Source organism: Crinia signifera, chromosome 1 (assembly GCF_055691185.1).
Source record: "Crinia signifera chromosome 1, ASM5569118v1, whole genome shotgun sequence".
NCBI classification, from domain to species: Eukaryota; Metazoa; Chordata; class Amphibia; order Anura; family Myobatrachidae; genus Crinia; species Crinia signifera.
In genome coordinates this window covers 471,229,967-471,254,221 of record NC_139217.1, presented here as the reverse complement: position 1 = coordinate 471,254,221, position 24,255 = coordinate 471,229,967, and the positions used below count along the sequence as shown (strand labels likewise).

General features: G+C 46.5%; 1 protein-coding gene across 5 annotated transcripts in view; it reads left to right on the top strand.

Moving 5' to 3' along the window:
• Positions 1 to 24,255, top strand: part of LOC146023865 (phospholipid-transporting ATPase ID-like) — a 147,142-nt gene that overhangs the window by 70,509 nt on the left and 52,378 nt on the right. For all 5 annotated transcript variants that reach the window (XM_083155404.1, XM_083155400.1, XM_083155401.1 and 2 more), the window contains exon 2: positions 6,705 to 6,784. In XM_083155404.1, the coding sequence (XP_083011530.1) occupies positions 6,742 to 6,784 (43 nt within the window). In that variant the 5' untranslated portion in view covers positions 6,705 to 6,741. The remainder of the gene's footprint in view (positions 1 to 6,704; positions 6,785 to 24,255) is intronic.

Here is a 24,255-nt window from a genome sequence, read left to right as displayed (position 1 = left end):
GATGAGGGTGGAGGTATGGAATACTAGCACAGGTGTTAGGATGTGAGGTTGGGATAGCTGCTGGTATAGGTATGGATGAGGGCCGAGGTACGGAATACCAGCACTGGTGTTAGGATGTGAGGTTGGGCTAGCTGCTGGTCTAGGTATGGATGAGGGTGGAGGTATGGAATACCAGCTCTGGGGTAGGATGTGAGGTTGGGATAGCTGCCAGTCTAGGTATGGATGAGGGGGGAGGTACGGAATACCAGCTCTGGGGTAGGATGTGAGGTTGGGATAGCTGACAGTCTAGGTATGTATGAGGGTGGAGGTATGGAATACCAGCACTGGTGTTAGGATGTGAGGTTGGGCTAGCTGCTGGTCTAGGTATGGATGAGGGTGGAGGTATGGAATACCAGCACTGGTGTTAGGATGTGAGGTTGGGCTAGCTGCTGGTCTAGGTATGGATGAGGGTGGAGGTATGGAATTCCGGCTGGTGTTAGGATGTGAGATTGGGATAGCTGCCAGTCTAGGTATGGATGAGGGTGGAGTATGGAATACTGGCTCTGGTGTTAGGATGTGAGGTTGGGATAGCTGCTGGTCTAGGTATGGATGAGGGTGGAGGTACGGAATACCAGCTCTGGGGTAGGATGTGAGGTTGGGATAGCTGCTGGTCTAGGTATGGATGAGGGTGGAGGTATGGAATACCAGCACTGGTGTTAGGATGTGAGGTTGGGCTAGCTGCTGGTCTAGGTATGGATGAGGGTGGAGGTATGGAATACCAGCTCTGGGGTAGGATGTGAGGTTGGGATAGCTGCTGGTCTAGGTATGGATGAGGGTGGAGGTATGGAATACCAGCTCTGGTGTTAGGATGTGAGGTTGGGATAGCTGCTGGTCTAGGTATGGATGAGGGTGGAGGTATGGAATTCCGGCTGGTGTTAGGATGTGAGATTGGGATAGCTGCCAGTCTAGGTATGGATGAGGGTGGAGTATGGCATACTGGCTCTGGTGTTAGGATGTGAGGTTGGGATAGCTGCTGGTCTAGGTATGGATGAGGGTGGAGGCAGGGAATACTGGCTCTGGTGTAGGATGTGAGGTTGGGATAGCTGCTGGTCTAGGTATGGATGAAGGTGGAGGCATGGAATACTGGCTCTGGTGTAGGATGTGAGTTTGGGATAGCTGCTGGTCTAGGTATGGATGGGGGTGGAGGTATGGAATACTGGTTCTGGTGTTAGGATGTGAGGTTGGGATAGCTGCTGGTGTAGGTATGGATGAGGGTGGAGTATGGAATACCAGCTCTGGTGTTAGGATGTGAGGTTGGGATAGCTGCTGGTCTAGGTTTGGATGAGGGTGGAGGTATGGAATACCAGCTCTGGGGTAGGATGTGAGGTTGGGATAGCTGCCAGTCTAGGTATGGATGAAGGTGGCAGTATGTAATAACAGCTTTGGGGTTAGGATGTGAGGTTGGGATAGCTGCCAGTCTAGGTATGGATGAGGGTGGAGGTATGGAATACCAGCTCTGGTGGTAGGATGTGAGGTTGGGATAGCTGCTGGTGTAGGTATGGATGAGGCAGGAGGTATGCAATACCATCACAGGCATTATGATGTGAGATTGGGATAGCTGCTGGTGTAGGTATGGATGAGGGTGGAGTATGGAATACCAGCTCTGGTGTTAGGATGTGAGGTTTGGATAGCTGCTGGTCTAGGTATGGATGAGGGTGGAGGTATGGAATACCAGCTCTGCTGTTAGGATGTGAGGTTGGGATAGCTGCTGGTCTAGGTATGTATGAGGGTGTAGGTATGGAATACCGGCTCTGGTGGTAGGATGTGAGGTTGGGATAGCTGCCAGTCTAGGTATGGATGAGGGTGGAGGTATGGAATACTAGCACAGGTGTTAGGATGTGAGGTTGCGATAGCTGCCAGTCTAGGTAAGGATGAGGGTGGCAGTATGGAATAACAGCTTTGGGGTTAGGATGTGAGGTTGGAATAGCTGCCAGACTAGGTATGGATGAGGGTGGAGGTATGGAGTACTAGCACAGGTATTAGGAGGTGAGGTTGGGATAGCTGCCGGTGTAGGTATGGATGAGGGTGGAGGTATGGAATAATAGCACAGGTGTTAGGATGTGAGGTTGGGATAGCTGCTGGTCTAGGTATGGATGAGGGTGGAGGTATGGAATACCAGCACAGGTATTAGGAGGTGAGGTTGGGATAGCTGCCGGTGTAGGTATGGATGAGGGTGGAGGTACGGCTTAGCAGCTCTGGTGTTAGGATGTGAGGTTGGGATAGCTGCTGGTGTAGGTATGGATGAGGACGGAGGTATGGAATACTAGCTCTGGGGTAGGATGTGAGGTTAGGATAGCTGCTGGTGTAGGTATGGAATACTAGCTCTGGGGTAGGAGGTGAGGTTGGGATAGCTGCCAGTCTATGTATGGATGAGGGCGGAGGTATGGAATACCAGCTCTGGTGTTAGGATTTGAGGTTTGGATAGCAACCTGTGTAGGTATGGACAAGGGTGGAGATATGGAAGACCAGCTCTGGTGTTAGGATGTGAGGTTGGGATAGCTGCTGGTGTAGGTATGGATGAGGGCGGAGGTATGGAATACCAGCTCTGGTAGTAGGATGTGAGGTTGGGATAGCTGCTGGTCTAGGTATGGAGGAGGGTGGCAGTATGGACTACCAGCTTTGGGGTTGGGATAGCTGCCAGTCTAGGTATGGATGAGGGTGGAGGTATGGAATACCAGCTTTGAGGTTAGGATGTGATGTTGGGATAGCTGCTGGTCTAGGTATGGATGAGGGTGGAGGTATGGAATACTAGCACAGGTAATAGGAGGTGAGGTTGGGATAGCTGCCGGTGTAGGTATGGATGAGGGTGGAGGTATGGAATACTAGCACAGGTGTTAGGATGTGAGGTTGGGATAGCTGCTGGTCTAGGTATGGATGAGGGTGGAGGTACGGAATACCAGCACAGGTATTAGGAGGTGAGGTTGGGATAGCTGCCGGTGTAGGTATGGATGAGGGTGGAGGTACGGCTTACCAGCTCTGGTGTTAGGATGTGAGGTTGGGATAGCTGCTGGTGTAGGTATGGATGAGGACGGAGGTATGGAATACTAGCTCTGGGGTAGGATGTGAGGTTGGGATAGCTGCTGGTGTAGGTATGGATGAGGGCGGAGGTATGGAATACCAGCTCTGGTGTTAGGATTTGAGGTTTGGATAGCAACCTGTGTAGGTATGGACGAGGGTGGAGATATGGAAGACCAGCTCTGGTGTTAGGATGTGAGGTTGGGATAGCTGCTGGTGTAGGTATGGATGAGGGCAGAGGTATGGAATACCAGCTCTGGTGGTAGGATGTGAGGTTGGGATAGCTGCTGGTCTAGGTATGGAGGAGGGTGGCAGTATGGACTACCAGCTTTGGGGTTGGGATAGCTGCCAGTCTAGGTATGGATGAGGGTGGAGGTATGGAATACCAGCTTTGAGGTTAGGATGTGAGGTTGGGATAGCTGCTGGTCTAGGTATGGATGAGGGTGGAGGTATGGATTACCAGCTCTGGTGTTAGGATGTGATGTTGGGATAGCTGCTGGTCTAGGTATGGATGAGGGTGGCGGTATGGAATACTAGCACAGGTATTAGGAGGTGAGGTTGGGATAGCTGCCGGTGTAGGTATGGATGAGGGTGGAGGTATGGAATACTAGCACAGGTGTTAGGATGTGAGGTTGGGATAGCTGCTGGTCTAGGTATGGATGAGGGTGGAGGTACGGAATACCAGCACAGGTATTAGGAGGTGAGGTTGGGATAGCTGCCGGTGTAGGTATGGATGAGGGTGGAGGTACGGCTTACCAGCTCTGGTGTTAGGATGTGAGGTTGGGATAGCTGCTGGTGTAGGTATGGATGAGGACGGAGGTATGGAATACTAGCTCTGGGGTAGGATGTGAGGTTGGGATAGCTGCTGGTGTAGGTATGGATGAGGGCGGAGGTATGGAATACCAGCTCTGGTGTTAGGATTTGAGGTTTGGATAGCAACCTGTGTAGGTATGGACGAGGGTGGAGATATGGAAGACCAGCTCTGGTGTTAGGATGTGAGGTTGGGATAGCTGCTGGTGTAGGTATGGATGAGGGCAGAGGTATGAAATACCAGCTCTGGTGGTAGGATGTGAGGTTGGGATAGCTGCTGGTCTAGGTATGGAGGAGGGTGGCAGTATGGACTACCAGCTTTGGGGTTGGGATAGCTGCCAGTCTAGGTATGGATGAGGGTGGAGGTATGGAATACCAGCTTTGAGGTTAGGATGTGAGGTTGGGATAGCTGCTGGTCTAGGTATGGATGAGGGTGGAGGTATGGATTACCAGCTCTGGTGTTAGGATGTGAGGTTGGGATAGCTGCTTGTCTAGGTATGGATTAGGTGGAGGTATGGAATACCAGCTCTGGTGTTAGGATGTGAGGTTGGGATAGTTGCCGGTGTAGGTATAGATGAGGGTGGAGGTATGGAATACCGGCTCTGGGGTAGGATGTGAGGTTGGGATAGCTGCTGGTCTAGGTATGGATGAGGGTGGAGGTATGGATTACCAGCTCTGGTGTTAGGATGTGAGGTTGGAATAGCTGCTGGTCTAGGTATGGATGAGGGTGGAGGTATGGAATACCAGCTCTGGGGTAGGATGTGAGGTTGGGATAGCTGCTGGTCTAGGTATGGATGAGGGTGGAGGTACGGAATACCAGCACAGGTATTAGGAGGTGAGGTTGGGATAGCTGCCGGTGTAGGTATGGATGAGGGTGGAGGTACGGCTTACCAGCTCTGGTGTTAGGATGTGAGGTTGGGATAGCTGCTGGTGTAGGTATGGATGAGGACGGAGGTATGGAATACTAGCTCTGGGGTAGGATGTGAGGTTGGGATAGCTGCTGGTGTAGGTATGGATGAGGGCGGAGGTATGGAATACCAGCTCTGGTGTTAGGATTTGAGGTTTGGATAGCAACCTGTGTAGGTATGGACGAGGGTGGAGATATGGAAGACCAGCTCTGGTGTTAGGATGTGAGGTTGGGATAGCTGCTGGTGTAGGTATGGATGAGGGCAGAGGTATGAAATACCAGCTCTGGTGGTAGGATGTGAGGTTGGGATAGCTGCTGGTCTAGGTATGGAGGAGGGTGGCAGTATGGACTACCAGCTTTGGGGTTGGGATAGCTGCCAGTCTAGGTATGGATGAGGGTGGAGGTATGGAATACCAGCTTTGAGGTTAGGATGTGAGGTTGGGATAGCTGCTGGTCTAGGTATGGATGAGGGTGGAGGTATGGATTACCAGCTCTGGTGTTAGGATGTGAGGTTGGGATAGCTGCTTGTCTAGGTATGGATTAGGTGGAGGTGTGGAATACCAGCTCTGGTGTTAGGATGTGAGGTTGGGATAGTTGCCGGTGTAGGTATAGATGAGGGTGGAGGTATGGAATACCGGCTCTGGGGTAGGATTTGAGGTTGGGATAGCTGCTGGTCTAGGTATGGATGAGGGTGGAGGTATGGATTACCAGCTCTGGTGTTAGGATGTGAGGTTGGAATAGCTGCTGGTCTAGGTATGGATGAGGGTGGAGGTATGGAATACCAGCTCTGGGGTAGGATGTGAGGTTGGGATAGCTGCTGGTCTAGGTATAGATGAGGGTGGAGGTATGGATTACCAGCTCTGGTGTTAGGATGTGAGGTTGGGATAGCTGCCGGTGTAGGTATGGATGAGGGTGGAGGTATGGAATACCGGCTCTGGGGTAGGATTTGAGGTTGGGATAGCTGCTGGTGTAGGTATGGATGAGGGTGGAGTTATGGATTACCAGCTCTGGTGTTAGGATGTGAGGTTGGGAATAGCTGCTGGTCTAGGTATGGATGAGGGTGGAGGTATGGAATACCAGCACAGGTATTAGGAGGTGAGGTTGGGATAGCTGCTGGTCTAGGTATGAATGAGGGTGGAGGTATGGAATACCAGCTCTGGTGTTAGGATATGAGGTTGGGATAGCTGCCGGTGTAGGTATGGATGAGGGTGGAGGTATGGAATACTAGCTCTGGGGTAGGAGGTGAGTTTGGGATAGCTGCTGGTGTAGGTATGGAGGAGGGTGGAGGTATGGAATACCAGTAACGCAGAACCCATGTATGTGTAACGCAGAGCACACAGGATGTATAAGCAGAGCCCATGGGGTGTGCAACGCAGAGCTTGCGGGATATGTAAAGCAGAGCACACGGGATGTGTAACTCAGAGCACATGGGGTGACTAACACAGAGCGCGCAGGATTTTTAACACAAAGCATGCGGGATGTGTAACATAGAGCACATGGGATGTGTAACGCAGAGCATACGGGATGTGCAATGCAGTGCATGCAGGATGTGTAACGCAGAGCTTGCGAGAGGTGTAACGCAGAGCTTGTATGGTCTGTAAAGCAGAGTACGTGGGATGTGTACCGCAGAGCACACAGAATGTCACGAAGAGGACGCAGGTTGTGTAACGCAGAGCACATGGGATGTGTAACGCAGAGCACACAGAATGTGTCACGAAGAGGACGCGGGTAGTGTAACGCAGAGCATACAGATGTATGGGTCTCTGTGGGAATGAGTGGAGTGTTCCCTACAGAATACCAGCAGGGCCCTCCGACCTCTTTGTCTTGTTCTGTCCCTAATTATAAAGCCGTGCTGGGACCTACCACCCTAGCTCTCTATAATATAATGTAGTCCTGTAGCTGTTATGTAACATTCACTTGTGTTTATTTGCAGGATTTCCATGGAATTGTAGCTGGAGTAAGATCTGGGAATGCCTGCGTTGGGACTGAATTGTGGGAGGAAGAAACAGGAAGGTGAGTCTCGTCCTATACTCCGACACTTGCGTCCTTACAGCTGCTGCCTGAGCGCAGTCCCATGGGATAGAGATGAGCCTTGTCTGATAGCCATCTTGTAACTGAGAACCACCTGATACATCTCTGCTGGGGTGCTCTTCTTATTCCAGGGAAACACAATCTCTGCTCTGATAAGGCGCACCTTCCAGTGTGACCACCCGTTCACCCGGGACACTGAGTTCTGCTGCACCTGTTCCTGCGCCGCTGTGAGCTGGCATTTCTGTATCTCAATGCAACAACTAATACAATGACAGCAAAACTAACATCAGGTCGTTCAGTCAGCCAAGGTCTTTGCAATCAGAAATCCTGGAGTTAGGTAAGGTGTGGTTAGGTTGAGTGGGGGTGTGGTTAGGTTGGGGAGGGCATTAGGTAAGGTGTGGCAAGATTGGTGGGGGTGCAGTTTGAGGAGAGCGTTAGGTAAGGTGTGGTTAGGTTGAGTGGGGTTGGTGTTAGGTTGGGTAGAGCGTTAGGTAAGGTGTGGTTAGGTTGGGTGGGGGTGGTGTTAGGTTGAGGAGAGCGTTAGGTAAGGTGCGATTAGGTTGAGTTAGGTTGAGGAGAGCATTATGTAAGGGTGTGGTTAGGTTGAGTGCGGGTGGAGTTAGGTTGAGGAGAGCGTTAGGTAAGGTGTGGTTAGGTTGAGTAGGGGTGGTGTTAGGTTGAGGAGAGAGTTAGGTAAGGTGTGGTGTGGTTTGGTTGTGTGGGGGTTGAGTTAGGTTGGGGAGAGCATTAGGTAAGGTGTGGTGGTACTTATGTATTATCTGGGCTCCCATGTTAAATGCACCCCATTTTTTCATACCCCTACTATCCAACTACGCATGGAGTTGATTTTATATAGTGTGGCGAGCGTAGCGAGCCACCGTGCCCGAAGCGTGGCGAGCGGACGCGGTCTCATAAGAAAAACGGGAGCCCAGATATTACATAAGTACCGGTGTGGTTAGGTTGAGTTAGGTTGGGGAGAGCATTAGGTAAGGGTGTGGTTAGTTTGAGTGCGGGTGGAGTTAGGTGTGGGAGAGCGTTAGGTAAGGTGTGGTCAGGTTGAGTGGTGGTGTGGTTAGGTTGGGGAGAGCGTTAGGTAAGGTGTGGTTTGGTTGAGTTAGGTTGGGGAGAGCATTAGATAAGGTGTGGTTAGGTTGAGTGGGGGTGTGGTTAGGTTGGGGAGAGCATTAGGTAAGGTGTGGTTAGGTTGAGTGGGGGTGTGGTTTGGTAAGGATGTGATTGGGTGGGGGTTGGAGTTAGGTTGGGGAGAGCGTTAGGTAAGGTGTGGTTAGGTTGAGTGGGGGTGGTGTTAGGTTGGGGAGAGCGTTAGGTAAGGTGTGGTTTGGTTGAGTTAGGTTGGGGAGAGCATTAGGTAAGGTGTGGTTAGGTTGAGTGGGGGTGTGGTTAGGTTGGGGAGAGCGTTAGGTAAGGTGTGGTTAGGTTGAGTGGGGGTGTGGTTAGGTTGAGGAGAGCATTAGGTAAGGTGTGGTTAGGTTGAGTGGGGGTGGTGTTAGGTTGGGGAGAGCGTTAGGTAAGGTGTGGTTAGGTTGAGTGGGGGTGTGGTTAGGTTGAGGAGAGCATTAGGTAAGGTGTGGTTAGGTTGAGTGGGGGTGGTGTTAGGTTGGGGAGAGCGTTAGGTAAGGTGTGGTTAGGTTGAGTGGGGGTGTGGTTAGGTTGGGGAGAGCATTAGGTAAGGTGTGGTTAGGTTGAGTGGGGGTGTGGTTAGGTTGAGGAGAGCATTAGGTAAGGTGTGGTTAGGTTGAGTGGGGGTGGTGTTAGGTTGGGGAGAGCGTTAGGTAAGGTGTGGTTAGGTTGAGTGGGGGTGTGGTTAGGTTGGGGAGAGCATTAAGTAAGGTGTGGTTAGGTTGAGTGGGGGTGTGGTTAGGTTGGGGAGAGCGTTAGGTAAGGGTGTGATTGGGTGGGGGTTGGAGTTAGGTTGGGGAGAGCATTAGGTAAGGGTGTGGTTAGGTTGAGTGGGGGTGGTGTTAGGTTGAGGAGAGCGTTAGGTAATGGTGTGGTTAGATTGGATGGGTGTACCCCTGGGAATGCAGGCATGTCGATGCCTGCTTGGGCGGGTGGCTGATGTCACATGACCCCAGCGCCCACCCCGAATTCGCCCATCTCCGGGTCAGTATTATCTGCGATGGGGAAAGTGAGCGACTATCGAATGACTTATCTCCCGTGAGGCTGCATGCGAGCGGATGTGTACGGGAATGCCTCCGCTCACATGCCAGTGCCGGAATGAAATGGCGGCCAGCGTTTACCTGGTCTGAATTAGACCCCATGTTGAAATGCATGGGGAGTACATACCTTTATAGTGTTTCTATGCAGTGTAAATACTGGCTGCTTTCGTATGTAACCCACATATATTATATTTACACAATGATTTATATTTCAATTTGAACATGCCCCACCCAAATCTAACTCTCTGCACCTGTTACATCTGCCCCACCTGCAGTGCAGTGTGATTTTGCCCATTGCGGGGGCCTGTATTCCTCAGTGACCAGATTTTCTTGTGTTCCTGAGGCGGAATATATTTCTCCATTTTTATTATTATTATTATTTTAATAATCTGTGTATATAAAAAGCCAAAGGTGTAAAGCGTAGGGGACAGCGAGGTAAAAGCGGAACAAGTGGGGTTACTATACCATAGTTTAGTATAGTTACTATACCATAGTCGAACCCCTGCTTCTACCAGTCGCGCACATTAATGCTGATTCCAGCGCTGCTCCCGTCCCACAGACTCCTGGATCCAGCAGCCACAGGCCGGTGACTGAGAGAATGGAAAATGCCTAAAATAGCAGAAAACAGAACAGTGTGTCCAGGCCAAACCTAACGCGTTGCTCTGCGTGCAGTGAAGGAGTTAATGGGTCCGGTCCTGACATAGAACTTATTGGGATATATTCCCAGAGCCACAGTAAGATGGATGGGATAAGTGCCCTTATATTACCCACCTGGCCTAATACCAGAGCTACCGTGTGTTGTATTGGAGAAGCTGGAATACACCGTGCACCTTATTCAGGTTGATTCATTCGCACACAGCCGAGTGAACGGCCCCCACACGCACAAAGCCAGCGAAGGCACGCCTATAACACATGCAACCATGATCCTTCGCAACGACTGACAGCGGGGAGTGGCCTCAAAGTGCGCGCACACTTAACTGTTCTTTTCACACCTCGGTGTGTTCGCAAGCCCAACCACTGTGTGTGCGAGCGAACAGGCTCTGCGGGTGATATCATTCGTAGCTCCAAGAATACGCACGCAGCCAAACCATTCTCACCCATTTACTTAATTACATGATGTTCCGCATTATATATATATATATATATATATATATATATGCTGTAGGAAGGGGGTCTGAAGACGGGGTTTGTCCCCTGAAGCGTCACCTACCCTGTATGACTTAATACATAATTTCATTTGAACTGATTGACTCCGAGTGCCGTTTTTGTCCTGTTTGGATATATATATATATATATATATACAGTACAGTATATATATATATATATATATATATATATATATATATATACACAGTATATATATATATATATATATACACAGTATATACTGTATATATATTATGTTGGGCACGGTTTTCTCATAACTGTATTGTGTGTGGATTAAGGCAACGTGTCTTGTTTGTGTTTACTATTTAAAAAGTAGATCATAGGTTAATATTATTCACATACAGATGTGTCCACATACATCATTGCTGCGTACTGTATTGCGCATGGCTCTAATAGCCGACAGACCCTTCCGTCATTTTGTCTTTACTCTGTGTACTAAGTTCTGGCTTTTATTCTCAGAATCAGCTTTATTATCTGTAAAAGTATTCCTGGTTCCGCTCCTGTAAGCCACTGCAGCACTCGCTCCCTACTGTACAGTATCTCCCAGATATGACTTCCACATGGTCTACATTGCTGTGAATGGAGATTCTGTACAGTAGGCAGCGGGTGCTACAGTGGATTACATGTAAATGGTACTTCCCCTTTAATGTGTTTTCTCCCAATAGGGGGGTTCCAACAACGAATAATGTAACGTCCAATAGATGTTTTTCAAAAGTCCAAAAGTCCAGTATACATTTTCATCAGATGATACATAGGATGAAAGATAGAGTAATAGGAAGGTTAGTGTCCCTCAGTGGTTAGTACTCTTGAAGTATTAATAAGATCTTCTCTTTATTAGGCAGCGTACCCCCACTCACACAATCAGGTAAAATAAAAAACCTATAAAGGTTTCTTTTTCCTCTTTCACCAAAGATATGAATACGAAAGGATGGGCGTACCCCCACTCACTCTCAGACGTATAGGGTTACTCCTATCAAGGTATCTTTTACACGATCAGGCACCATATCGTACCATTTACTCACATCCAGAACTTGTTGGTAAAACTTATCAAGGTATCTTTTTATTCATATAGCGTACCACACTCACGAGGTAAGTAGCAGGAACCAAGCGCATCAAGGTATCTTTGTATTTTCTATTTCTCCATAAAGAAATGTGGCGCATATGTAAAAAAGTCAATTTTTATTTTTCCATAATAAACACCACACAAAATATGAAAAAGTTAAAACAGGTAAAAAAATTCATTAAAAAAGTTTTGGAAAGCAACCCTGCGCCCCAAATGGTAACCTGGGAGAATCACACATGAGAGATCTCAAACTCACTGATAGATGGAAAAAGGTCCGGACCAAGTGAATTGGATACTATCCCAGGGTTATCTCCGCGGTGATGGACGGCTGCAGGATGCAAGTTCAGATGGTAAAAAATCCCCAAAGTGTCAACGCGTTTCGGCTCATCTAGAGCCTTTTTCAAGACATGGGGACTGAGATTTGGTGCAAGATATTTATACTAGAGACAACCAATCAGATCATAACAGGAAATTGTCATGTTCATACAATAACAAATCAAAATATACGTCGCAAAAACCATACATTCTGAAAGCCATAACTTATATTGACTGGATATAACATCGTTGTACAATTCATGATTAAAAATTCACATCGTGCCGGGAATGAACTTATTTAATATAATTATTTCATTGGCTGAATTTTCCGTCACTCTAAATAAGTCCGGAAATAGTCTCTACAAATGGCCGCCAAATGGAATGCAAATGCGTTCCACCATTTAGTTTCCACCTTTTCAGTGAGGATACCAGATTTATTTGGTATTCGACCTGTCTATAAGACGAACGTAGTTTAAACTTTAAACGTGTGGAAAAAAAGGATCTCTATATCTAACTAAAATAGGTTTCCAAACCAGCATCTAGGGCGGGCGCATATTATATGCGTCATTACTCCGTGCAGTAAGTCCCTGGAACGCACATTGCGCTCCACGGGACGTAATATCCGGTATCTTATAGACAGGTCGAATACCAAATAAATCTGGTATCCTCACTGAAAAGGTGGAAACTAAATGGTGGAACGCATTTGCATTCCATTTGGCGGCCATTTGTAGAGACTATTTCCGGACTTATTTAGAGTGACGGAAAATTCAGCCAATGAAATAATTATATTAAATAAGTTCATTCCCGGCACGATGTGAATTTTTAATCATGAATTGTACAACGATGTTATATCCAGTCAATATAAGTTATGGCTTTCAGAATGTATGGTTTTTGCGACGTATATTTTGATTTGTTATTGTATGAACATGACAATTTCCTGTTATGATCTGATTGGTTGTCTCTAGTATAAATATCTTGCACCAAATCTCAGTCCCCATGTCTTGAAAAAGGCTCTAGATGAGCCGAAACGCGTTGACACTTTGGGGATTTTTTACCATCTGAACTTGCATCCTGCAGCCGTCCATCACCGCGGAGATAACCCTGGGATAGTATCCAATTCACTTGGTCCGGACCTTTTTCCATCTATCAGTGAGTTTGAGATCTCTCATGTGTGATTCTCCCAGGTTACCATTTGGGGCGCAGGGTTGCTTTCCAAAACTTTTTTAATGAATTTTTTTACCTGTTTTAACTTTTTCATATTTTGTGTGGTGTTTATTATGGAAAAATAAAAATTGACTTTTTTACATATGCGCCACATTTCTTTATGGAGAAATAGAAAATACAAAGATACCTTGATGCGCTTGGTTCCTGCTACTTACCTCGTGAGTGTGGTACGCTATATGAATAAAAAGATACCTTGATAAGTTTTACCAACAAGTTCTGGATGTGAGTAAATGGTACGATATGGTGCCTGATCGTGTAAAAGATACCTTGATAGGAGTAACCCTATACGTCTGAGAGTGAGTGGGGGTACGCCCATCCTTTCGTATTCATATCTTTGGTGAAAGAGGAAAAAGAAACCTTTATAGGTTTTTTATTTTACCTGATTGTGTGAGTGGGGGTACGCTGCCTAATAAAGAGAAGATCTTATTAATACTTCAAGAGTACTAACCACTGAGGGACACTAACCTTCCTATTACTCTATCTTTCATCCTATGTATCATCTGATGAAAATGTATACTGGACTTTTGGACTTTTGAAAAACATCTATTGGACGTTACATTATTCGTTGTTGGAACCCCCCTATTGGGAGAAAACACATTAAAGGGGAAGTACCATTTACTTTTATCACCTACTGTGACACTTTATATTATATATATAGCGCATTGAGTAGCCAGGAGATTCCCAATATTCTTGTTCTTGTCTTGTTGGGGACCACAGGTGTAGGTCCTGAGGGATCTCAGGGCAAATCAAAGCTGCTGTAGCGCAGATTTTCAGTTACAGTCACCAATATTTTATAGTGGATTACATGTGTCTTTCCATTTAATAAGAACGGAACCAGGAATACTTTCACAAATAATAAAGCTGATTCTGAGAGTACACAGAGTAAAGACAAAATCACTAGATAACAGGACTCAATAGAGCAGTGGTTCCCAAACTGTGTGCCTAGGCTCCCTGGGGTGCCTCAGGACACTTGCAGGGGAGCCTTGGGTTGGTGGACCAGGATCAATTCATATTATTTATGGTCAATGTACCAGGCAAAACCAGTGCTGGTGGCTGCCAATCATAATATATGTGGACAAACAGAAGCAGATCCTGTCCCTCACAGATAACTGTGACATATAAACACAATGCACTTCATAAAAAAAAAAAATTCTGAAGTTCTCAACAAGAAGCACTTGGCTTAGGGGTGCCTCTAATATTTTGATGCTCAAGGGTGCAGTGATTAAAAAAAGTTTGGGAACCACTGCAATAGAGTGATCGAGTGGTAGTTTGGCATTGTATTTTGTAGAAGAGGTTTTTTTTATATAAACATATTAAGCATGAAATGTTTAAAGTGCAATAGTGTGCTTACCGTGTGCCTGCATTAAGTAGATGTGGTGAGTTAATTGGTTAATAATGAGTGAAACTTGTATGATGCACAGGTGAGTATTGTGTGCAGGTGCGTGGGTGAGTATTGTGTGCAGGTGCGTGGGTGAGTATTGTGTGCAGGTGCGTGGGTGAGTATTGTGTGCAGGTGCGTGGGTGAGTATTGTGTGCAGGTGCGTGGGTGAGTATTGTGTGCAGGTGCGTGGGTGAGTATTGTGTGCAGGTGCGTGGGTGAGTATTGTGTGCAGGTGCACGGGTGGGTATTGTGTGCTGGTGCGTGGGTGGGTATTGTGTGCAAGTGCACGGGTGAGTATTGTGTGCAGGTGCCTGGGTGAGTATTGTGTGCAGGTGCGTGGGTGAGTATTGTGTGCAGGTGCGTGGGTGAGTATTGTGTGCAGGTGCGTGGGTGAGTATTGTGTGCAGGTGCACGGGTGGGTATTGTGTGCTGGTGCGTGGGTGGGTATTGTGTGCAAGTGCACGGGTGGGTATTGTGTGCATGTGCACGGGTGAGTATTGTGTGCATGTGCACGGGTGAGTATTGTGTGCAGGTGCACGGGTGAGTATTGTGTGCAGGTGCACGGGTGAGTATTGTGTGCAGGTGCACGAGTGAGTATTGTGTGCAGGTGCACGGGTGAGTATTGTGTGCAGGTGCATGGGTGAGTATTGTGTGCAGGTGCATGGGTGAGTATTGTGTGCAGGTGCATGGGTGAGTATTGTGTGCAGGTGCACGGTGGGTATTGTGTGCAGGTGCATGGGTGAGTATTGTGTGCCGGTGCGTGGGTGAGTATTGTGTGCAGGTGCGTGGGTGGGTATTGTGTGCAGGTGCGTGGGTGAGTATTGTGTGCAGGTGAGTATTGTGTGCAGGTGAGTATTGTGTGCAGGTGCACGGGTGAGTATTGTGTGCAGGTGCGTGGGTTAGTATTGTGTGCAGGTGCGTGGGTGAGTATTGTGTGCAGGTGAGTGGGTGAGTATTGTGAGTGGGTGAGTATTGTGTGCAGGTGCACGGGTGAGTATTGTGTGCAGGTGCACTGGTGAGTATTGTGTGAAGGTGCACGGGTGAGTATTGTGTGAAGGTGCACGGGTGAGTATTGTGTGCAGGTGCACGGGTGAGTATTGTGTGCAGGTGCACGGGTGGGTATTGTGTGCAGGTGCAGGGGTGAGTACTGTGTGCAGGTGCACGGGTGAGTACTGTGTGCAAGTGCACGGGTGGGTATTGTGTGCAGGTGCACTGGTGGGTATTGTGTGCAGGTGCACGGGTGAGTATTGTGTGCAGGTGCACGGGTGAGTATTGTGTGCAGATGCGTGGGTGAGTATTGTGTGCAGGTGCACGGGTGAGTATTGTGTGCAGATGCACGGGGGAGTATTGTGTGCAGGTGCATGGTATCAGAGCAAGTCCGCGGCTATATCAAACTTCAAGGTGGAAAGCGAGCCAATCGGAGCTTGCGGTCCGAAAGCCGATCAGGAGCTACCCCTGCCACTCCTGGCTGCCAAACCGCTAGCTCCCATTGGCTCACGAGCCAGCAGGCGTTTTGAAACAGCTGCGGACCTGCTCTGATACAGCCGGGTGGGTTGTCCATCGCTGCTGCCGTTACCACAAGTGCAGTACTCTGCCCGGCCACAAGCAGGATCTGGTGGAGAATCTGGTTGCCATGGTGACCTGGCCCCCGGGATTTGCCGAGCCCTGGTCTAGAATAATAACACAGACAGCTGGGGACAGAACTAGGAAAGTGACCATGTTTGGTGATGACCGAGGAGCTCTCACTTAGTTCAGTTATTATGGAGGATGAGACGTAAACCAGTCCCTCCATCTACATACAGTTTTTACCTTGTGGTTATAGATGGTCTCCGGAGAGTGGAGCCTGCAGTACAAGAATATAAGTCATTGCGCCCCCCGTCCTCACACAGATATTATGTATATCGTACAGTATGTACTACAGGGAACCCTGAGATCCTGCCCACATGAGCTTACATTATATATGTGTGTGACAGTGACACAGTGGTGGAAAGTTACTAAGATGTGGATTCTACTTCACATGTGATGTTGCTATGGGCAACCAATCAGATCCTGTCTACTATCTTATAGAGGGTGCTAAATAGATAAAGAGTAGATTCTGATTGGTTTCCCATAGCAACATCACATGTGAAGTATGTGTGTAATAGTGATACAGTGTGTAGTATGTGTGTGATAGTGATACAGTGTGTAGTATGTGTGTAATAGTGATACAGTGTGTAGTATGTGTGTAATAGTGATACAGTGTGTAGTATGTGTGTAATAGTGATACAGTGTGTAGTATGAGTGTAATAGTGATACAGTGTGTAGTATGTGTGTAATAGTGATACAGTGTGTAGTATGTGTGTAATAGTGATACAGTGTGTAGTATGTGTGTAATAGTGATACAGTGTGTAGTATGTGTGTAATAGTGATACAGTGGGTAGTATGTGTGTAATAGTGATACAGTGTGTAGTATGTGTGTAATAGTGATACAGTGTGTAGTATGTGTGTAATAATGATACAGTGTGTAGTATGTGTGTAATAGTGATACAGTGTGTAGTATGTGTGTAATAGTGATACAGTGTGTAGTATGTGTGTAATAGTGATAGTGTGTAATAGTGATACAGTGTGTAATAGTGATACAGTGTGTAGTATGTGTGTAATAGTGATACAGTGGGTAGTATGTGTGTAATAGTGATACAGTGTGTAGTATGTGTGTGATAGTGATACAGTGTGTAGTATGTGTGTGATAGTAATACAGTGTGTAGTATGTGTGTGATAGTGATACAGTGTGTAGTATGTGTCTGATAGTGATACAGTGTGTAGTATGTGTGTGATAGTGATACAGTGTGTAGTATGTGTGTGATAGTGATACAGTGTGTAGTATGTGTGTGATAGTGATACAGTGTGTAGTATGTGTGTGATAGTGATACAGTGTGTAGTATGTGTGTGATAGTGATACAGTGTGTAGTATGTGTGTGATAGTGATACAGTGTGTAGTATGTGTGTGATAGTGATACAGTGTGTAGTATGTGTGTGATAGTGATACAGTGTGTAGTATGTGTACAATAGTGATACAGTGTGTAGTATGTGTACAATAGTGATACAGTGTGTAATAGTGATACAGTGTGTAGTATGTGTGTAATAGTGATACAGTGCGTAGTATGAGTGTAATAGTGATACAGTGCGTAGTATGAGTGTAATAGTGATACAGTGCGTAGTATGAGTGTGATAGTGATACAGTGTGTAGTATGTGTGTGATAGTGATACAGTGTGTAGTATGTGTGTAATAGTGATACAGTGTGTAGTATGAGTGTAATAGGGATACAGTGTGTAGTATGTGTGTAATAGTGACGCAGTGTGTAGTATGTGTGTAATAGTGACACAGTGGGTAGTATGTGTGTAATAGTGATACAGTGTGTAGTATGTGTGTAATAGTGATACAGTGGGTAGTATGTGTGTAATAGTGATACAGTGGGTAGTATGTGTGTAATAGTGATACAGTGTGTAGTATGTGTGTAATAGTGATACAGTGGGTAGTATGTGTGTAATAGTGATACAGTGGGTAGTATGTGTGTAATAGTGATACAGTGTGTAGTATGTGTGTGTAAAGCCCTGTACACATGCATTGATTTTTACAGATTTTCTATTCGATTTTGCTTATAGAAGCAAAATCGAATTGAATCCTAAACGAAATCGAATGGTTTTTGTGTCACTTTCGATCTACATTCGATTCGATGCGCGCTCCCGTGTTCTCAAAATCGAACAGAAAAATCTACTCCAAGGAAATATCGAATTCGATCCAGTAAATCGAATGTGTACAATGTACTATGAATGTAAATCTAATGCAAAAGTACAAATCTAATGCCAAATCTAATAGAAAATCGAATCTAACATTGAATCAAAAGCAAATCGATGTGTGTGTACAGGGCTTAATAGAGATACAGTTCATACCTGCCTACCTGCCCCTCTCCATGAGGACACAATGGGGCAGATGTATTAAGCCTTAACAAGAGATAAATGCAAGGGTGATAAAGAGAGATAAACGTCCAGCCAATCACCTGCTAACTGCCATGTTACAGGCTGTGTTTGAAAAAAGTCAGTAAGGAGCTGATTGGCTGGACGTTTATCTCTCTTTATCACCCTTGCATTTATCTCTTGTTAAGGCTTAATTCATCTGCCCCAATGCTCTGTTTGTGGACTTCCCTGGTAATGTATGAGTGCCAGCACCTGTGGGGAGCTAGGTAATTGATAAGAAAGGTGTTTCACCACAGGTGCTGGCAATCTTACATTACCAGGGAAGGCCAGGAGCAGAGCATTGTGTCCTCCTGGAGAGGGGCATGCTGGGAGGTATGGATAATGTATGATTGCAATCACCTGTGGGGAGCTAGGTAAATGATAAGAAAGGTGTCACCACAGGTCCTGGCAATCATACATTACCAGGAAAGCCCAGGAACAGAGCATTGTGTCCTCCTGGAGAGGGGCATTCTGGGAGGTATGGATAATGTAGGAGTGCCAGCACCTGTGGGGAGCTAGGTAACTGATAAGAAAGGTGTCACCACAGGTGCTGGCAATCCTACATTACCAGGGAAGCCCAGGGACAGAGCATTATGTCCTCCTGGAGAGGGGCATGCTGGGAGGTATGGATAATGTAGGATTGCCAGCACCTGTGGGGAGCTAGGTAAATGATAAGAAAGGTGTCACCACAGGTGCTGGCAATCATACATTACCAGGGAAGCCCAGGAGCAGAGCATTGTGTCCTTCTGGAGAGGGGCATGCTGGGAGGTATGGATAATGTAGGATTGCCAACACCTGTGGGGAGCTAGGTAAATGTTAAGAAAGGTGTCACCACAGGTGCTGGCAATCATACATTACCAGGGAAGCCCAGGAACAGAGCATTGTGTCCTCCTGGAGAGGGTCATGTTGGGAGGTATGGATAATGTATGATTGCCAGCACCTGTGGGGAGCTAGGTAACTGATAAGAAAGGTGTCACCACAGGTGATGGCAATCATACATTACCAGGGAAGTCCAGGAACAGAGCATTGTGTCCTCCTGGAGAGGGACATGCTAGGAGGTATGGATAATGTATGATTGCCAGCACCTGTGGGGAGCTAGGTAACTGATAAGAAAGGTGTCATCACAGGTGCTGGCAATCATACATTACCAGGGAAGCCCAGGAGCAGAGCATTGTGTCCTCCTGGAGAGGGGCATGCTGGGAGGTATGGATAATGTAGGATTGCCAGCACCTGTGGGGAGCTAGGTAAATGATATCTTATAGAGGGTGCTAAATAGATAAGGAGTAGATTCTGATTGGTTTCCCATAGCAACATCACATGTGAAGTATGTGTGTAATAGTGATACAGTGTGTAGTATGTGTGTAATAGTGATACAGTGTGTAGTATGAGTGTAATAGTGATACAGTGTGTAGTATGTGTGTAATAGTGATACAGTGTGTAGTATGTGTGTAATAGTGATACAGTGTGTAGTATGTGTGTAATAGTGATACAGTGGGTAGTATGTGTGTAATAGTGATACAGTGTGTAGTATGTGTGTAATAGTGATACAGTGTGTAGTATGTGTGTAATAATGATACAGTGTGTAGTATGTGTGTAATAGTGATACAGTGTGTAGTATGTGTGTAATAGTGATACAGTGTGTAGTATGTGTGTAATAGTGATAGTGTGTAATAGTGATACATTGTGTAATAGTGATACAGTGTGTAGTATGTGTGTAATAGTGATACAGTGGGTAGTATGTGTGTAATAGTGATACAGTGTGTAGTATGTGTGTGATAGTGATACAGTGTGTAGTATGTGTGTGATAGTAATACAGTGTGTAGTATGTGTGTGATAGTGATACAGTGTGTAGTATGTGTGTGATAGTGATACAGTGTGTAGTATGTGTGTGATAGTGATACAGTGTGTAGTATGTGTGTGATAGTGATACAGTGTGTAGTATGTGTGTGATAGTGATACAGTGTGTAGTATGTGTGTGATAGTGATACAGTGTGTAGTATGTGTGTGATAGTGATACAGTGTGTAGTATGTGTGTGATAGTGATACAGTGTGTAGTATGTGTGTGATAGTGATACAGTGTGTAGTATGTGTGTAATAGTGATACAGTGTGTAATAGTGATACAGTGTGTAGTATGTGTGTGATAGTGATACAGTGTGAAGTATGTGTGTAATAGTGATACAGTGTGTAGTATGTGTACAATAGTGATACAGTGTGTAATAGTGATACAGTGTGTAGTATGTGTGTAATAGTGATACAGTGCGTAGTATGAGTGTAATAGTGATACAGTGCGTAGTATGAGTGTAATAGTGATACAGTGCGTAGTATGAGTGTGATAGTGATACAGTGTGTAGTATGTGTGTGATAGTGATACAGTGTGTAGTATGTGTGTAATAGTGATACAGTGTGTAGTATGAGTGTAATAGGGATACAGTGTGTAGTATGTGTGTAATAGTGACGCAGTGTGTAGTATGTGTGTAATAGTGACACAGTGGGTAGTATGTGTGTAATAGTGATACAGTGTGTAGTATGTGTGTAATAGTGATACAGTGGGTAGTATGTGTGTAATAGTGATACAGTGGGTAGTATGTGTGTAATAGTGATACAGTGTGTAGTATGTGTGTAATAGTGATACAGTGGGTAGTATGTGTGTAATAGTGATACAGTGGGTAGTATGTGTGTAATAGTGATACAGTGTGTAGTATGTGTGTGTAAAGCCCTGTACACATGCATTGATTTTTACAGATTTTCTATTCGATTTTGCTTATAGAAGCAAAATCGAATTGAATCCTAAACGAAATCGAATGGTTTTTGTGTCACTTTCGATCTACATTCGATTCGATGCGCGCTCCCGTGTTCTCAAAATCGAACAGAAAAATCTACTCCAAGGAAATATCGAATTCGATCCAGTAAATCGAATGTGTACAATGTACTATGAATGTAAATCTAATGCAAAAGTACAAATCTAATGCCAAATCTAATAGAAAATCGAATCTAACATTGAATCAAAAGCAAATCGATGTGTGTGTACAGGGCTTAATAGAGATACAGTTCATACCTGCCTACCTGCCCCTCTCCATGAGGACACAATGGGGCAGATGTATTAAGCCTTAACAAGAGATAAATGCAAGGGTGATAAAGAGAGATAAACGTCCAGCCAATCACCTGCTAACTGCCAGGTTACAGGCTGTGTTTGAAAAAAGTCAGTAAGGAGCTGATTGGCTGGACGTTTATCTCTCTTTATCACCCTTGCATTTATCTCTTGTTAAGGCTTAATACATCTGCCCCAATGCTCTGTTTGTGGACTTCCCTGGTAATGTATGAGTGCCAGCACCTGTGGGGAGCTAGGTAACTGATGAGAAAGGTGTCACCACAGGTGCTGGCAATCATACATTACCAGGGAAGTCCAGGAACAGAGCATTGTGTCCTCCTGGAGAGGGGCATGCTGGGAGGTATGTATAATGTATGATTGCCAGCACCTGTGGGGAGCTAGGTAATTGATAAGAAAGGTGTTTCACCACAGGTGCTGGCAATCTTACATTACCAGGGAAGGCCAGGAGCAGAGCATTGTGTCCTCCTGGAGAGGGGCATGTTGGGAGGTATGGATAATGTATGATTGCAATCACCTGTGGGGAGCTAGGTAAATGATAAGAAAGGTGTCACCACAGGTGCTGGCAATCCTACATTACCAGGAAAGCCCAGGAACAGAGCATTGTGTCCTCCTGGAGAGGGGCATTCTGGGAGGTATGGATAATGTAGGAGTGCCAGCACCTGTGGGGAGCTAGGTAACTGATAAGAAAGGTGTCACCACAGGTGCTGGCAATCCTACATTACCAGGGAAGCCCAGGGACAGAGCATTATGTCCTCCTGGAGAGGGGCATGCTGGGAGGTATGGATAATGTAGGATTGCCAGCACCTGTGGGGAGCTAGGTAAATGATAAGAAAGGTGTCACCACAGGTGCTGGCAATCCTACATTACCAGGGAAGCCCAGGGACAGAGCATTATGTCCTCCTGGAGAGGGGCATGCTGGGAGGTATGGATAATGTAGGATTGCCAGCACCTGTGGGGAGCTAGGTAAATGATAAGAAAGGTGTCACCACAGGTGCTGGCAATCATACATTACCAGGGAAGCCCAGGAGCAGAGCATTGTGTCCTCCTGGAGAGGGGCATGCTGGGAGGTATGGATAATGTAGGATTGCCAACACCTGTGGGGAGCTAGGTAAATGTTAAGAAAGGTGTCACCACAGGTGCTGGCAATCATACATTACCAGGGAAGCCCAGGAACAGAGCATTGTGTCCTCCTGGAGAGGGTCATGTTGGGAGGTATGGATAATGTATGATTGCCAGCACCTGTGGGGAGCTAGGTAACTGATAAGAAAGGTGTCACCACAGGTGATGGCAATCATACATTACCAGGGAAGTCCAGGAACAGAGCATTGTGTCCTCCTGGAGAGGGACATGCTAGGAGGTATGGATAATGTATGATTGCCAGCACCTGTGGGGAGCTAGGTAACTGATAAGAAAGGTGTCATCACAGGTGCTGGCAATCATACATTACCAGGGAAGCCCAGGAGCAGAGCATTGTGTCCTCCTGGAGAGGGGCATGCTGGGAGGTATGGATAATGTAGGATTGCCAGCACCTGTGGGGAGCTAGGTAACTGATAAGAAAGGTGTCACCACAGGTGCTGGCAATCATACATTACCAGGGAAGCCCAGGAACAGAGCATGTTCTCCCTCATGGAGAGGGTCAGGTAGGTGAGTATGGCTTACAATCTAAGCGGTGCACCCAACACATTATAACATACATCCCAACATGACCCTCTCCAGGAGGACACAATGCTCTGCTCCTGGACTTCCCTCTTAATGTATGATTGCTATCACCAGTGGAGAAACACCTTTCTTATTAGTAAACCTGTTCAACACAGGTGATGGCAATCATACATTAAAAGGAAAGTCCAGAAGCAGAGCATTGTGTCCTCCTGGCATGGGTCATGTTGGGAGGGGTTGGGATCATTTGGTCTATTGCATTATGGTAGAAAGTCATTAGGTCGAATCCATTAGGTCGACATGCTAAAAGGTCGACATGATTCTAGGTCGACATGGGAAAAGGTCGACATGATTCTAGGTCGAAAGGTCATTAGTTCGACAGGTCATTAGTTCGACAAGGTCATTAGTTCGACATTGTCTATGTCGACATTCACAAGGTCGACATGGGGTTTTTCACTGTTTTTTTACCTGAATGTCAACACAGTCGACATGGACACAGTTTAAAGTGCACTGCATCCCCTCGCATCGCTCGCTGCGCTCGCTATGCGTCGGGCACGGTGCCTCGCTACGCTCGGCACACTATTTTATTCTCCCACCACGCCCTAGTGGATGGTAGGGCATGAAATACCGCCTGTCGGCACATGTTGGCTCAAAAAACAGTGAAAAACTCCATTTCGACCTTGTGAATGTCGACATAGACAATGTCGAACTAATGACCTTGTCGAACTAATGACCTGTCGAACTAATGACCTTTCGAACTAGAATCATGTCGACCTTTTCCCATGTCGACCTAGAGTCATGTCGACCTTTTAGCATGTCGACCTAATGGATTCGACTTAATGACTTTCTACCATAATGCAGTAGACCAAATGACCGCATCCCGTTGGGAGGTATGTTATAAGGTGCAAGACCTGGGGGGGGATGTATCAAGTTTCGGAGACAGTTAATAGGAAGAAGTTGCTCAGCCTCTGTCGTTTGTCTAGCACAGCCTGTGAAATGCCCGATGCTGCTTTGTGTAAAGTCCCTACTCTCCCCAAGGCTTGGAACGCCTCCCCCTAGTTGTGGCTGCTGGTGGGAATTTGCTTGCGGTTACAGTAAAGTTGGAGCAGGAGCTGGGGCGTGTACTGTATGCGTGCGCTGTGTGGGTGGCCTGTGTATCAGCAGATCACTGACATGATACCGGAATGCTGTGCAAATGACCTCTGCGTAGTGTCCTGGAATGAAAGTGTGCTGTGCAATCCTGGAGCAGATGCCCCCCCCCCCCCTCACACACACACACACACACACCACTTTTCCACTGACTTAAAAAGGGGATGCAGTCAAAATCCCGACAGGGTCAAAATACAGACAAGGACAAAATCCCG